At 44.8% G+C, this 12098-nt stretch overlaps 1 protein-coding gene across 1 annotated transcript in view; it reads right to left on the reverse strand.

Annotated features, from left to right (window-relative positions):
* The window catches only part of cplx2b (complexin 2b), a 67398-nt gene that overhangs the window by 12673 nt on the left and 42627 nt on the right, over positions 1 to 12098 (reverse strand). Inside the window, exon 2 of the mRNA XM_023991897.2 lies at positions 1089 to 1239. Within this exon, the coding sequence (XP_023847665.1) occupies positions 1089 to 1119 (31 nt within the window). The 5' untranslated portion in view covers positions 1120 to 1239. The remainder of the gene's footprint in view (positions 1 to 1088; positions 1240 to 12098) is intronic.

The following is a 12098-nucleotide window of genomic DNA, read 5'->3' on the forward strand; positions in this document are numbered from 1 at the left end:
CTGCAGCTGGGACCGGGGGGGATGGGGGACTGGGTGGTCCGGGGGACCTGGGTGGTCTTGGGGTTGTCGCCTGGGGGGCTGGAAGTCCTGGGCGAACTGGGGGGCCGAGTGGACTGGGGGCAGTGGGACTGGGTGGCTGGGGTTGTGCTGGGGGGCGTGTAGGTCTGGGGAACTGGGGGCACTGGGTCGACTGGGCGTTCGTGTGTCTGGGGGACTGGAGGTCTGGGGGTCAGGGGGGACTGGGAGACTGGGGTTGTGCTGGGGGACTGGAGGTCCTGCAGCCTCAGGCCCCCATCAATCCCCCATTCCCAGCCCAATTAAATTACATTCTGCACCCAGGCCAGACCAACCAAATGAAAGGTCGCCGCATGGCCACAGCCTCTTCCAGAAAGGCAATTTGATCCAAGCCTGTCAGAGGAGAGGGGGATTAGGATTGGCAGGCGGGGTATACTTTTAATTTTACTACCCATAGTCATTCCACCGATTAATCCAAATTAGGATGTTGATTTAACAATGCATTGACCTTTAGACAGAGTTCATCCACAGTGACAAGTTAATCTACACAGCATATAGATATAAATGATGGAGCTGTATCTGAGTCTATAGGTTGAGCTGACTATAGATATAAATGATGGAGGTCTATCTGAGTCTATAGGTTGAGTTGACTATAGATATACATGATAGTAGCTGTATCTGAGTCTATAGGTTGAGTTGACTATAGATATAAATGATGGAGGTCTATCTGAGTATAGGTTAAAATGACTATAGCTTCCCTCTGAGACCTAAAACCAGAAACCGGTCATAAATTGTGACCGTTTAATTCCTCGATAGTGATCATAGCTTTACATTACAGTATATTGTCTACAATAAGTTTACCAGGCAGCTTGTTTGACTTGTTTATAGTTTAGCAGTTCTTCCAAATCCAAATTCAGTTTGTATTTTCTATAGCAATACATTTGTACTTTGATGCAATGATCTCGATGTCAAGAGGTACGTGCTCCCCTGAGTACAAACATCAGATTGCATGGCGAACAGATGTCCAGTCCATAATATTGACACGTTCATATAGCAGCGTATACAGTACTTACCACCTAAGGCTTGCTTCATCACAAAATTCATGGTTCCTTCTGATACTCTGGTCTTCTACAGACAAACACAACTCTGCATGTAGCCGCCCCTTCTTTACCAGATCTCTGTTGCCTTCCTCAGTCTGTGTGAGTGTTTACCTCTTGATCCAAGCTGTGGAGAGAGAAGAGGGAGAGGAGGGAGAAAGGAGAGATTGGAGAGATAGGAGAGAGAGGAGGGAGGAGAGATAAGAGAGAGGAGAGAGAGAGGAGAGATATGAGAGAGAAGGGAGAGAGAGGAGGGAGGAGAGATAGGAGAGAGAGAGGAGAGATAGGAGAGAGAGAAACGGAGAGAAGAAGAGGAGAGAGAAAAGAGAGAGAGGAAGAGAAAGGACGAGAGAGGAAGAGAGAAAGGAGAGATGACTGAGTGAGAGAGACGGAGACGAGAGGAGAGGAGAGAGATAAGAGAGAGGAGAGAGAGAGAGAGATAGGAAGAAGAGTCGAGCGAGAGAGGACGAACGAGATAAGGAGGAGAGGGAGAAGAAAGACGAAGAAGAGAGAGGAGGAGGAGAGATAAGAAGAGAAGGAGGAGAAGAGAAAAAGAGAGGAGAAAAGAGACAGGGAAGAGAGAAAGGAGAGAGAGGAGAGAAGAAAGTAGGTATGAGAGGAGAGAGAGGAGGGAGAAGAAAGGAGGACGACGAGAGAGAAGGAGAGAGGAAAGAAGAGAGATGAGAGGAGAGACGGAGAGAGGAGAAAGAAAAGAGAAGAGGAGAGAAGAGGAGCTGAGAGAGCGCAGAACGGAGATGAGGAGAGAAAAGACAGAGAGAGAGAAAAAGAGGAGAGAGAAGGGAGAGGAAGGACTTAGCAAGACTCGGCGACGGTAGCAGAGAGACGGGAAGAAGAGGAGAGAGAGAGGAGAGGACGAGGAGAGAGATAGGGAGAGAGAGGAAAGAGGAGAGCAGAGTGAAAAGAGGACAAGAGAGAGGAGACCAGGGTGACGACGAGAGAGAGTGAGAGGAGCAGAGGAGAGAAGAGAGAAGGAAGCGAGGGAAGAGGAAAGAGAAGGATGAGTAACAGGAGAGAGGAGAAGGAGAGACGAGAGCAGAGGCAGAAGAGAGAGTGAGCGAGGAGAGAGAGAGAGTGAGTAGAAAGGAGAGCTGAAGGGAGAGAGCGAGAGAGATGAGAGAGAGAGAGAGGGGAGAGAGAAAAGGGAGAGGGGAGAGAAATTAAACATGGAAGACCAAAACAGTTTTACTGGAAGATGTTAACAAGGAAATAGTGGCTAGGTACCAGTATGGTTGAGGTATAGGGCTGTGTGTGTGGTGTAGTGTGTGTGTGTGTGTGTGTGCGTGTGCGGATGTCCAAGAGCATACCAGATCTTGTATCAATCTCTATGTTGTGGGAGATACTCTCTGTATGTCAGATCTCTAACTGAGCTCATTCATAGAACCAGAATACCATTTCCTGCTACTAAGCTTAAAACCATCAGGTGCTGCATGAGATTATTCTTCCCTCCCTAGTGTCCCTCTGGATCCCCCTTGAAAGAACTCCCGTTCCCCCGAACACCTAGATCAATACAAAGGTACTCCTGCCTGTGGTTATACTAAAAACCTATGCTTTGCAACCGGGGTTAAGGCTAGAAACAGCGGGTACAAGGAATGCTCTTGACCCAGGAGTTTGTGGAGGACCCAAGTAGGGTGTCTCAGACCGGTTAAGGGTGCCTTGAAACCCAGGGGTTTCGGGGCGGCGGGTTCTTGTGGGCGGGGGGGGGCGCCTTAAAAAAAAAAAAAGGATTTACCAAGCCTTTCTTTTTTTCGTTGTCTTGTTTCTCAGGACCTTTCCAGGGACGCTTGTTTTACAGGTCTCCCCTTTCAGTGCTTAGACCAGGGGGTAGAGGGTGCTGAGGGACCCCCAGTGAAAGTTGTTAAGCGTTTTTTTTTTTCTTGGCCGCTTGTCTTTTAGCGAAAATTCCTCCAGATTTCCGCAAACGCCCGGCCTTGCCCTGGTTACAATTGGTGTGCCCCAGTGACAGTTTTTCCCGCGATCTTTTGGGTGGCAAACCCCCGGGCTCCGTAACGCCGTCGTTCCTTTTTTGCTGCCTTTTTTTTGTGTTTATTATTTTCACTTCTATTTTTTTGGTTGGTTTTTTCCTCTTTTCTTTTACAAGGCTGCCAAAAAACCCCCTTTGGTGCTTGAAGACCCACGCTTTTTTTTTTTTTTCCCCCTGGGTTTGGTTGGGCCCAAAAAAAGCCTTTCTCAAGGCCCTTCTTCTCTTTCTTCTTAAAAATTTTTTTTTTTTTTTTTTTCGTTTTTTTTCTTTCTATTTTCGAATGTCTTTTTTGAGACCAGTCCCTCCATGGGGGGCAACCCCCCCTTTTCCTTGGGTTCCTGTTTCCGTTTCTTTTTCTTTGTTTTCCCCGTAGAACTCTTTGCTTTGCGTTTGCCTTTTTTTTTTTTTTTCCTTTTTTTCTTTTCTTTTTTTTTTTCCGATCCGCTCAACTCCCTTACGAGACCCGTGCCGTTTCTCACGCGCCCCCAGCCCGTTTCTGTTCAAGCCGCCCTCCCTTCTTCTCCTGTTTTTATCCCCTGTTTGCTTCCTTTCTCTCTTCTTTTTTTTCTTTTTTTTTGCCTTTTTCAAATCCAAAACGCTTAATTTTCTGTTTTCTTTTGCCTCTCCTTTCATTTTTGCACCTGCCCCTTGCCAGACCCAGTTTTTGTGTCTTTTCTTCCTTGTCCTGTTTCTCTTTACTCATGGTTTTTTGTCAAAGATCTTCCCCAAGAAAAAAACCCCACCCCTCTATGCCCGTTTGTTTTCAACTTTATAAGTGGGCCACCCCCCCAAACCAAAAAAAAACCCCCCGCCCCTTCTGCCCTTTTCCGACCTTTCCTCGTCTTGTTAATCTTTCCTTCTTCCTCTCCTTAATTCCCCACGCAAAAAAACCGCCCCCCGCCCCTCCAACCCTTGTTTTGGTGGGCCACCCCCCCCCAATTATTGTTTTTCTTTCTTTGCTTCTTTTTCTGGGGTCCTCCCTTTTCCTTCTGTCGTCCTTTTTTTTCTGGTTCGCCTCCCCCTCCTCTTCCCTATTTTGGGGGTTTGTTTTTCTCCTTTCTCTCCTACGTTGCTTTCTGTCGCTTTGATTCCCACCTCACGTAGTTGTATATTCCCAAACGTTTGGGCCCACAAAGCCCTTTTCTTTTTTCCTTCCCGTGATTCCGTCCCCAACGCCCCTTTTTTGTATATATTCCGCCTTTTTTTTTTGCGCCAAACGTCGCCTTTGTGCAACCCACACCCTTCGCTTTTTTGTCGCTTTGTCCTTGCTATTTTTTTCCCCATACGCCCCCCACACATGCCCCGTTTGTCTCTCCCCAGACAAATTGCCATGGATTCTCCATTGTGGGGGCCCCACCCCCCTTTTTCCGTTTCCAACTCCCGCCCTTCTCTCCACTGTTTTGTTTTGCCACCTGAGACCCCCCGGGCTTCCTTTGTTGCCCCGCTTATTTGGTTTTTTCTTCTCCAGCCTCCCGCCCAGCACCCAGGTGCCGCGATCTCCTCTAATGGTTTTTCCGCATTTTTTCTTTTCGGGGGGCTCTTTTCGTCCCTCCCTTGTTCGTTACTCCATTGAGAGTGTTTTTATTATTGTCCATTGTCTTTTTTGCTTTCTTGAGCACCTTCCACCGAAAAAACGCGTTGTTGCCCCCCAAAAAACCCGCCATCTTTTTTCCATCACTATCTTGTTTCGTTGGTCCTTTTTTCCCCTTTTCTTTGATCATCCCATCGTGTGTCTGGGTGGTGCTATGTGTTGGGGTCCTTCCCTTTCAGCATCGCCCTCCCCTTCCTTGTTAGATTCCAGTTTTTCTTTTTTTGGTCTTTGTATTTTTTTTTTTTTTGTTGTCCCAACCCAAAACGGCCCCTCCTCATATGTTTTCCTTCCCGATAGACCGCTTGAGTACTTTCTTCAGTGCCAAAAAACCTCTTCTTTTCTCTTTTTTTTATTTTTTCTTTCGCCTTTGCCAAACACTTGCCCCCCCCCCCGCACCCCCTTTACTCTTGTGTTGTCTTCCTTTCTTCTTTCTTCTGACTCCTATGCTCTGCCCACCGCCCTCTATCCGCCTCTGCCGGGTGTTTTAATGTGGGCACGCCCTCTCTTGTGGTCTTTCCTTTTTCGTATGTATCTCTTATTTGTTTTTGGCTTTTTTTCTTTTTTTCTTTTTTTTTCATCCCTGTGTCCGTTTTCTTCCTTCGTTTCTTTTCCCTCGTCTTCTGTGCTTTCCTTTTCTTCCGTCTATTTCCTCTATTGCTGCTCGCCGCTTGCCTTCTATTTTAATGCTGGTGCGTTTCTTTGATGGACACCTCCATTGGTGTTTCGTGTTCTTAATAGTTCTTCTTTCTCTCGCCTGCCCGCTTTTGCTATTCCCTCATCATTTTTCTTGTTTTGTGGCTTGATCTTGTCTCATAGTGGGTGCCTTGACGCACTCCTAGTGATGGTGCGTTCTCCAATGGTTCTCTTTCTGTTGCCTTCTGTTATAGTATTCTTTCTCCTTTCCTCTTTTTTTTCTTTCCGTTTTTTTCTTTTTTCTGTCGATCCTTTCTTTTCTTCTCACCCCCTCGCTTCAAGGCTTTCCCCCCCAAATGCTTCGGATACCTCAGGCAACCCCTTTCTCTTCCCCCTTTTTCCTTCTATTTTTCAAACTTCCCCCGCCCGCTCCAGAAAAAAAATATACAAGAAATAAGTTGGTAAGAAAAAAACACCGCCCTTTTCCTCGTGGTCCGAGTGAAGCCATCTCTAACGTCTGTTTTGTGTTTTTTTTTCTATTTCTTTGCCAAAAACTCTACCCTTTCTCTCATTTTTTCCTTTTTCCCAAAAACCGTCCCACCAAAATTTACTTAGATGTATTTTTTAGAATAACCCCCACCTTTTCCTCTGTTTTTGTGTCTATTTCGTTATTAAGGGCCCTCAATGAAAAAACCCCCGTTTTTTTCCCTTTTTGTTTTTTTTTCCCAAAAACACCCCCTCCACCTATAGATGCGCCAACCCCCTCCAAACTCCTCCCCCCCCTCTTGCATATTTCCTTCTACTACCGCCCTCGCACACCACTGTACTTTCCTCTCCTCCACATGACGGTTTGTCGCTTTTTTAGGTAAATAAAAAAGATTAGCTTCCCCTCCGCCCTTTACTTTTTTTCTTGTAGGGTTTTCCTTTCTAGTCAGAATTGTGCCACTCCTCTGTGGTTTATACTGCTCCATAATCTCTCTTACCCAACGTTGGCCCCCTCACCATCAATAACACCCCCCCCGCCCCTTCCTTTTTCCTCTATCTAAACTCTACCCATAGAAGCCCCCTTGTTCCTCGATCCCGCAAGTGACTTTTTCACTTCATTAGCCCATGAACTACCCTCATTCTACCTCTCTTTGTATTCCTCAATCTTTCCTTATTTCCCGGTATCTCTCTAAAGGAAAAGCATGCGTTTATTTTTTCATTGCACAATAACAAGAGCTTGTTGGTAACCCCCACTCCATGTGATATATTTCTATAAGCCTTGTTTTTAGCCTGTTTCCAATCTAGTTGTCCAGAGGCTCCGATACATTTTTTTAGTCCCTAGTGATTATGTCGCGGCCCTTACGTTGTTTTTTTACCCCCCCCCTTCTTCTGTGTTTCGTTATTTTTTTCTTGCGTTGCTCCTGTTTTCGATTATATTAGTAGAACTACTATGAAGTTTTGCCAAATGATACGACCGGTTTTTCTGCTCTGATCTGCCATAACCCACCACCCTCTATAGGAGCCGCTCACCCCACCTAACCCCCAGCCCATTCTATGATTCTCTCGTTTTCTTTTCCACATTTCAACATAACATAAATATATTATTCCCCTAACTCACGTTCTCCATATTTCCCACGATCAACGCGCGCAAGAACTTTGATTTGGACGGGCTAATAATGTGTTCAGTCGGTGATATGGCCGTCTTTTTGTGAAGTTGTGTTATTTACAAGGGAGGTTAAGGAGAATAGAACAAGGCGAAAAATCCCCCTCTTCTCGTTTTTTACTTTGTTGAATTGAATCCCTCCCAATAACTCAAAAGATCGCGCGTCCTCTCTTTTTCCCCACGGTAATCCTATATCTTGCGCTTTGCTTATACCCGGCTACTTATCTCTCCAACTTGATCTTTAGGTTTCATTGTAATATTACTCTAATTATTTACTACTAATCTCACTCTCTCCTTCATCCTATATACGCATCGGAGCACCACAATCTCTCCACTCTAATGGACCTTGTATTGGGGTTCGTTGCGAACCCGCCACACACATCCTCTTCCTTTTTTCTCTCACGCATCCGAGTGCAAAGACATCCTACTATACAAAAAGTTTCAAGTCCTATTGGATTTCAGGTCACCTTCAATATGTTTTGTTAGTTGGTCCCATAATGTGTAAATACTGACAAACCCATTGGAGATACCCTCCCCCCGCTTTTCGTTCTAATTATATTTTATTTATCTCAGTGGGGCCAAAAAACCTTTTCCTAAGTATTAATAAGTCAGCCACCAATTGTGCAAGTTCATCCCACTTATTAAAAGTATGAGATTGATGGTCCTTTGTTATATTTTTCATTCAATTAGGTTTCAACACAACTCAACCTATGTACAGCGGCAAACATGTAGGCGACACAAAAATTCCAGAACCAGCAACAACATCCCTCTGTTAGGATTTTTGTGTGGGCCCCACTGCACTCTCTCACACCTCGCCCAATTCACTTTGCGCGTCTACTCTAAAATACCCCCACCTCAGCTCATTTTTCCCCCACATTTGTTGTCATTATAACAAAAGTTGCCAAATAATTACTCCCCTACTTTCGCTCTAATATCTTCTCTTTTGTTCTTTTTTCTTCTGTGTCTCTCAAAATAGACAAAACGCAGTTGTTCTCTACCCCTCCTTCCTAACGGTGTGATGTTGCCAATTACACACCGCGCTCTTTCTTTCTACACTCACTGTTGCTGTCTTTATTTTTGCTCGGCCCAGTTCTCCATGCGTTCGTCCCGCTGACTTAGAACTCAGTCCTGTTGTCTCTCAGGCGAGATCTGTTGCTGTGTGGGGGGCCCCAAAAACCCCCTGGCATGTTCCTTCTCTTTTTTCGTTCTATGGTACTTTCAATCTCGCCTCAAACGCCCTCTTTCCTATGGTTGTGTTGTTTGCACGAATCTGGAGACTGGCTAGCCACTCCTGAGGACTCTTTGAGGAGGATTGCCTCTCATATACGAAGCCAAAACCTCCTTTGGTCTGTCTTTTCCTGTGGGCCAAGGTTGTTGGGATTCATTGTCACTGCTGAAAGAGCCCAGCCAACGATTTCTTTTCTTCAATTCCTCTTGTGATGGAAGGAGGTTTTCACCACTCAAAACTCGTTCCACAGAATACAATACCCCCTACCTTCATCCTTTCTTCCCCATCTTACAGGCGTTTATTGCCACCTCCCGCCCCACCCTCTCCGCCGTCCCACTCTGTTCAGTGAATATAACCTCCCCACAATCATTGAATGTTTTCCACCTCCCCTGCTCTTCTCAGTCTCCACCCGCTGATTGGGTGTGTCTTTGTGATATTGCAACTTTCTAGTATTCTGTGTGTCCCATAACAAACCACCCGCGCGACGTTGCTCGTTCTTTACCTCTCAAAAACATGTTCTATTTGGTTTAATCTGACTCCCAATAATGAAACAACTCTCCCCCTCTTTTCCTCATCCGTGTTGGCCCCCCTGGAATCAATACCCAATCTCTTCTTTTCTCAGTCTAAACTTTTCAGATCTCTGGGTAGCTTTCTAGAGAACCACTGTATTCCCTTATTATTCTAGGTTGGTCCAACGTTACGTGTCGCATCTTGTTAGGATTTTTTCGGTTGTCTGGTCTTGGGCTTTCCTTCGGCGGTTATTTTAATTAATTAATTTTTTTCTTTTTGCCCCCACGTTTGGGCGGGGGGGAATATACTTTGATGATGTGTTAGGTATTGATAACTTAGTGTTTTTACAAAGTTCCTCTTAGCTCGGTTTTACAAATATGCTTATGATACAAATCAACTAAGGTGCCCTCCTTGTTTTGTGGTTTCCGTTTTGGGTAATTTTTTTCCTTACACCGTCATACGTTTGTGAATATCAATTATATTTACACCCCAAGAGTGGGGTGAAATCAATTGACGATGACCTAAGGGAAGCCCCAGCAGTCGAAGGGAGAATCATGGTCTAAATAGTTATGTCTATCCAATTAACTAAAATTCACTGCTCTCACAACATGTTTTTATATTCTTCAACCAAGCTGTGTAAACTTCCTTTATTTGCTATTGACTTCTCAGTTCTTTCTCCGGCTCGGGTTGCATGTTCTACTCCGGAATTTTAGATTTCTGGATGATACCTATTGACAAACTCTATATGGATCTTCGGGCTTTTTCTACATAGTAGAGTTTTGAGTGTGGACTGTTATAGAGGATTAGTGGACGAGGAACTTTGTCTGTTTTTTATTTTTTATACTAGATAATACTAAGTTCAGAACATTGGTTTGCCATTTGAAAGTACATTGGGGTATATACGACGGGTGAAACAAAGGAGGACAGAGGAGCTCTTAAGAAGAGTTACAGTCTTTGAGAAGCCAGAAGAATCTTGCTTGTGTTGTAGAATTGAAGCATCAAAATACATATATGTTAATTCGCGAGACTATATATATGCAATAAAATTTCTCATTAAAAAATACCGTACAAGTGATTTCTGATTTTTATTTCTCTAAATTAAGAGTCTGGTCATAGTTTGAGTATAGTGTCTATATCTCTGTGGTGTTATATATTGTCTGGAAAAATACAGGCCTCTCGCATCATATTTTTTAGGAAAAGTGGGAGAACTCATTTTGCTATCCAGGTTGTTGGTCCCCAAACTGACTAAAAATAGCCTATTCTCGCTCCCCCTCGCTGGTTAGTTCCCCTTCCCTATTCAGTTGATTCTTCGCTCAGCCACCATTCGACGGTTCACTCTATCGGGGATTTTATTGTCGCTATTTGCGGATTTTCATAATGGCCATTTTTTGTTGTTTTTTTGGTGCAGTTGTCATTTTGCTTTTTTTTTGCATTCTTTTATTCAAGTCTAGAGATACTTCACCTCCCGTTCTTGTTATTCTAAACATGCTACGAATTGTGCTATCACTTTTGGTCAGTCTCGGCTGCAGTATGATGTGATGTAAGCGGTAGAGTAGAGACAGGACTAATGTTCAAATTGTAGCGTATAAAGTGCGCCACGGGACAATTTATGTGTGAATAGTTACGGAACTGTTGGGGACTAAAACCCATAAGAAGTGTCGACCGAAGCAAGAGAGCCTACACGTGAGTCACTGCGTTATAATGTAATGTAAGTTGCTAATTGGTACAAAAAAAAAGTTTTGCATTTCGGCGGATTTCATATCGCGGGTCATTTCGGAACGTTACCCCCGCCCGATAAGAGGATTACTGTAATACAGTAATTACACGAAGGTATACATACCAAAAGTTGTGGACACCCCTTCAAATTAGTGGAGTTTGGGACCTATTGCAGAAGCAACACTCATTGTGTGAGAGCAAGGTGTATGAAAATCGGAGAAACAGCCATGCAATCTACTCATGAGACAAACATATCGGCAGATATAATGCGCCTTGCCTGGAAGAGGGACTCGGTGATTTTCAATGTGGAGGCACCGTCATAGGAGTGCCACCTTTCCAACAAGTCAGTGTGTCAAACAATTTTCTGCTCTTGCTGAGGGGAGCTGCCCTGGGTCAACGGTAAGTGCTGTTATTGTTGTAAGAGCGTAAATGTTCTTAGCAGCCAACAACGGTCCTCAGCTGCGACCGGAAATAACGAGAGGAGGACCACACAAGCTGTACAGACGGTGTCGCTTTATGTGCTGAAAGCGCGGGCAGCAGCAGGTACAATATCGTCGTCCCTCGGGTGTGTATAACATCGGAAACTACCGAGTCTCCAAACTGCCTCTGGAAGCAATGTCAGCAGCGGGGGAAGGAACTAGTTTCATCGGGGCTTCATGAAATGTTCGCTAGGCCGAGCAAGCTGCACACAAGCACTAAGATCACCAATGCGCAGGAGACATTGGGGGATATATCTTATTCGAGATATGTGTATATCTTGACTGCCATTGGACTTGAGGTAGCAGCAAGCTGGAAAAGCGGTTCTCGGAGTGATTTGAATCACGCTTCCACCTATCTGGCACTCTTGGGCGGAACGAATGTCTGGTTTTGAGGAATGCGAAGAGGGGGGGGAAGAGAACGCTAACCTGCCGAATGCGATATGTAAAGTTTTGGTGGAGGAATAATGTGGTGGGTTGTTTTCATTGGTTCAGGGCCCTTAGGTCAGTGAAGGAAATCCTTAATGCTTACAGCAGGAGTATAATGAGGATTGCTATGATGATTCTGCTGCTTCAACTTTGTCAAAGCGAGATTGGGAAGGGTCCTTTTCCTGCCCCCGTGCATAAACGCTCTCAGCTCGAAACACCTTTTGTGATGAATTTGGAACAAGAGACGGTTGAGCCACGGCGATAATCGGCCCAACATCAGTGCGGGCCGAGCCTCACTAATGCTCTTGTGGACCGGAATGGTAGTGAGGTGCCCGCAGCATGTTGTTCCAACGTCTAGGTGCGAAAAGTCTTTCCCCAGAAGTAGGAGGCTGGTCCTATAGCAGCAAGGGGCGCATTGAGGGAACGCAACACCATATTAATGCCCATGGTATCCACATTACTTGGCTGGGGCATGTTAGTGTATAATTTGTTAGGAACAAAATAAGAGTACAGATATTATTGGAGATGGACGAAATATAACGTTTTTAGACGATAATGAGACAAATAAAATGTTACCTGTTACGTGATAAAAATAGGAAAATTAATGGAAGTTGATTTGTTGAGGAAAGCGTCTAAAGTTTTGTCATTAGATGGGTTTGTGTGAATTCGGGGGGAATGGAAGAATGGGAGTCCCGGTACTGGAGGAGAGATAGATACAAATACCATCTGCGATCTGATGGTGAAAACTTGGTG

Source organism: Salvelinus sp. IW2-2015, linkage group LG8 (genome assembly GCF_002910315.2).
Source record: "Salvelinus sp. IW2-2015 linkage group LG8, ASM291031v2, whole genome shotgun sequence".
Lineage (NCBI taxonomy): Eukaryota > Metazoa > Chordata > Actinopteri > Salmoniformes > Salmonidae > Salvelinus > Salvelinus sp. IW2-2015.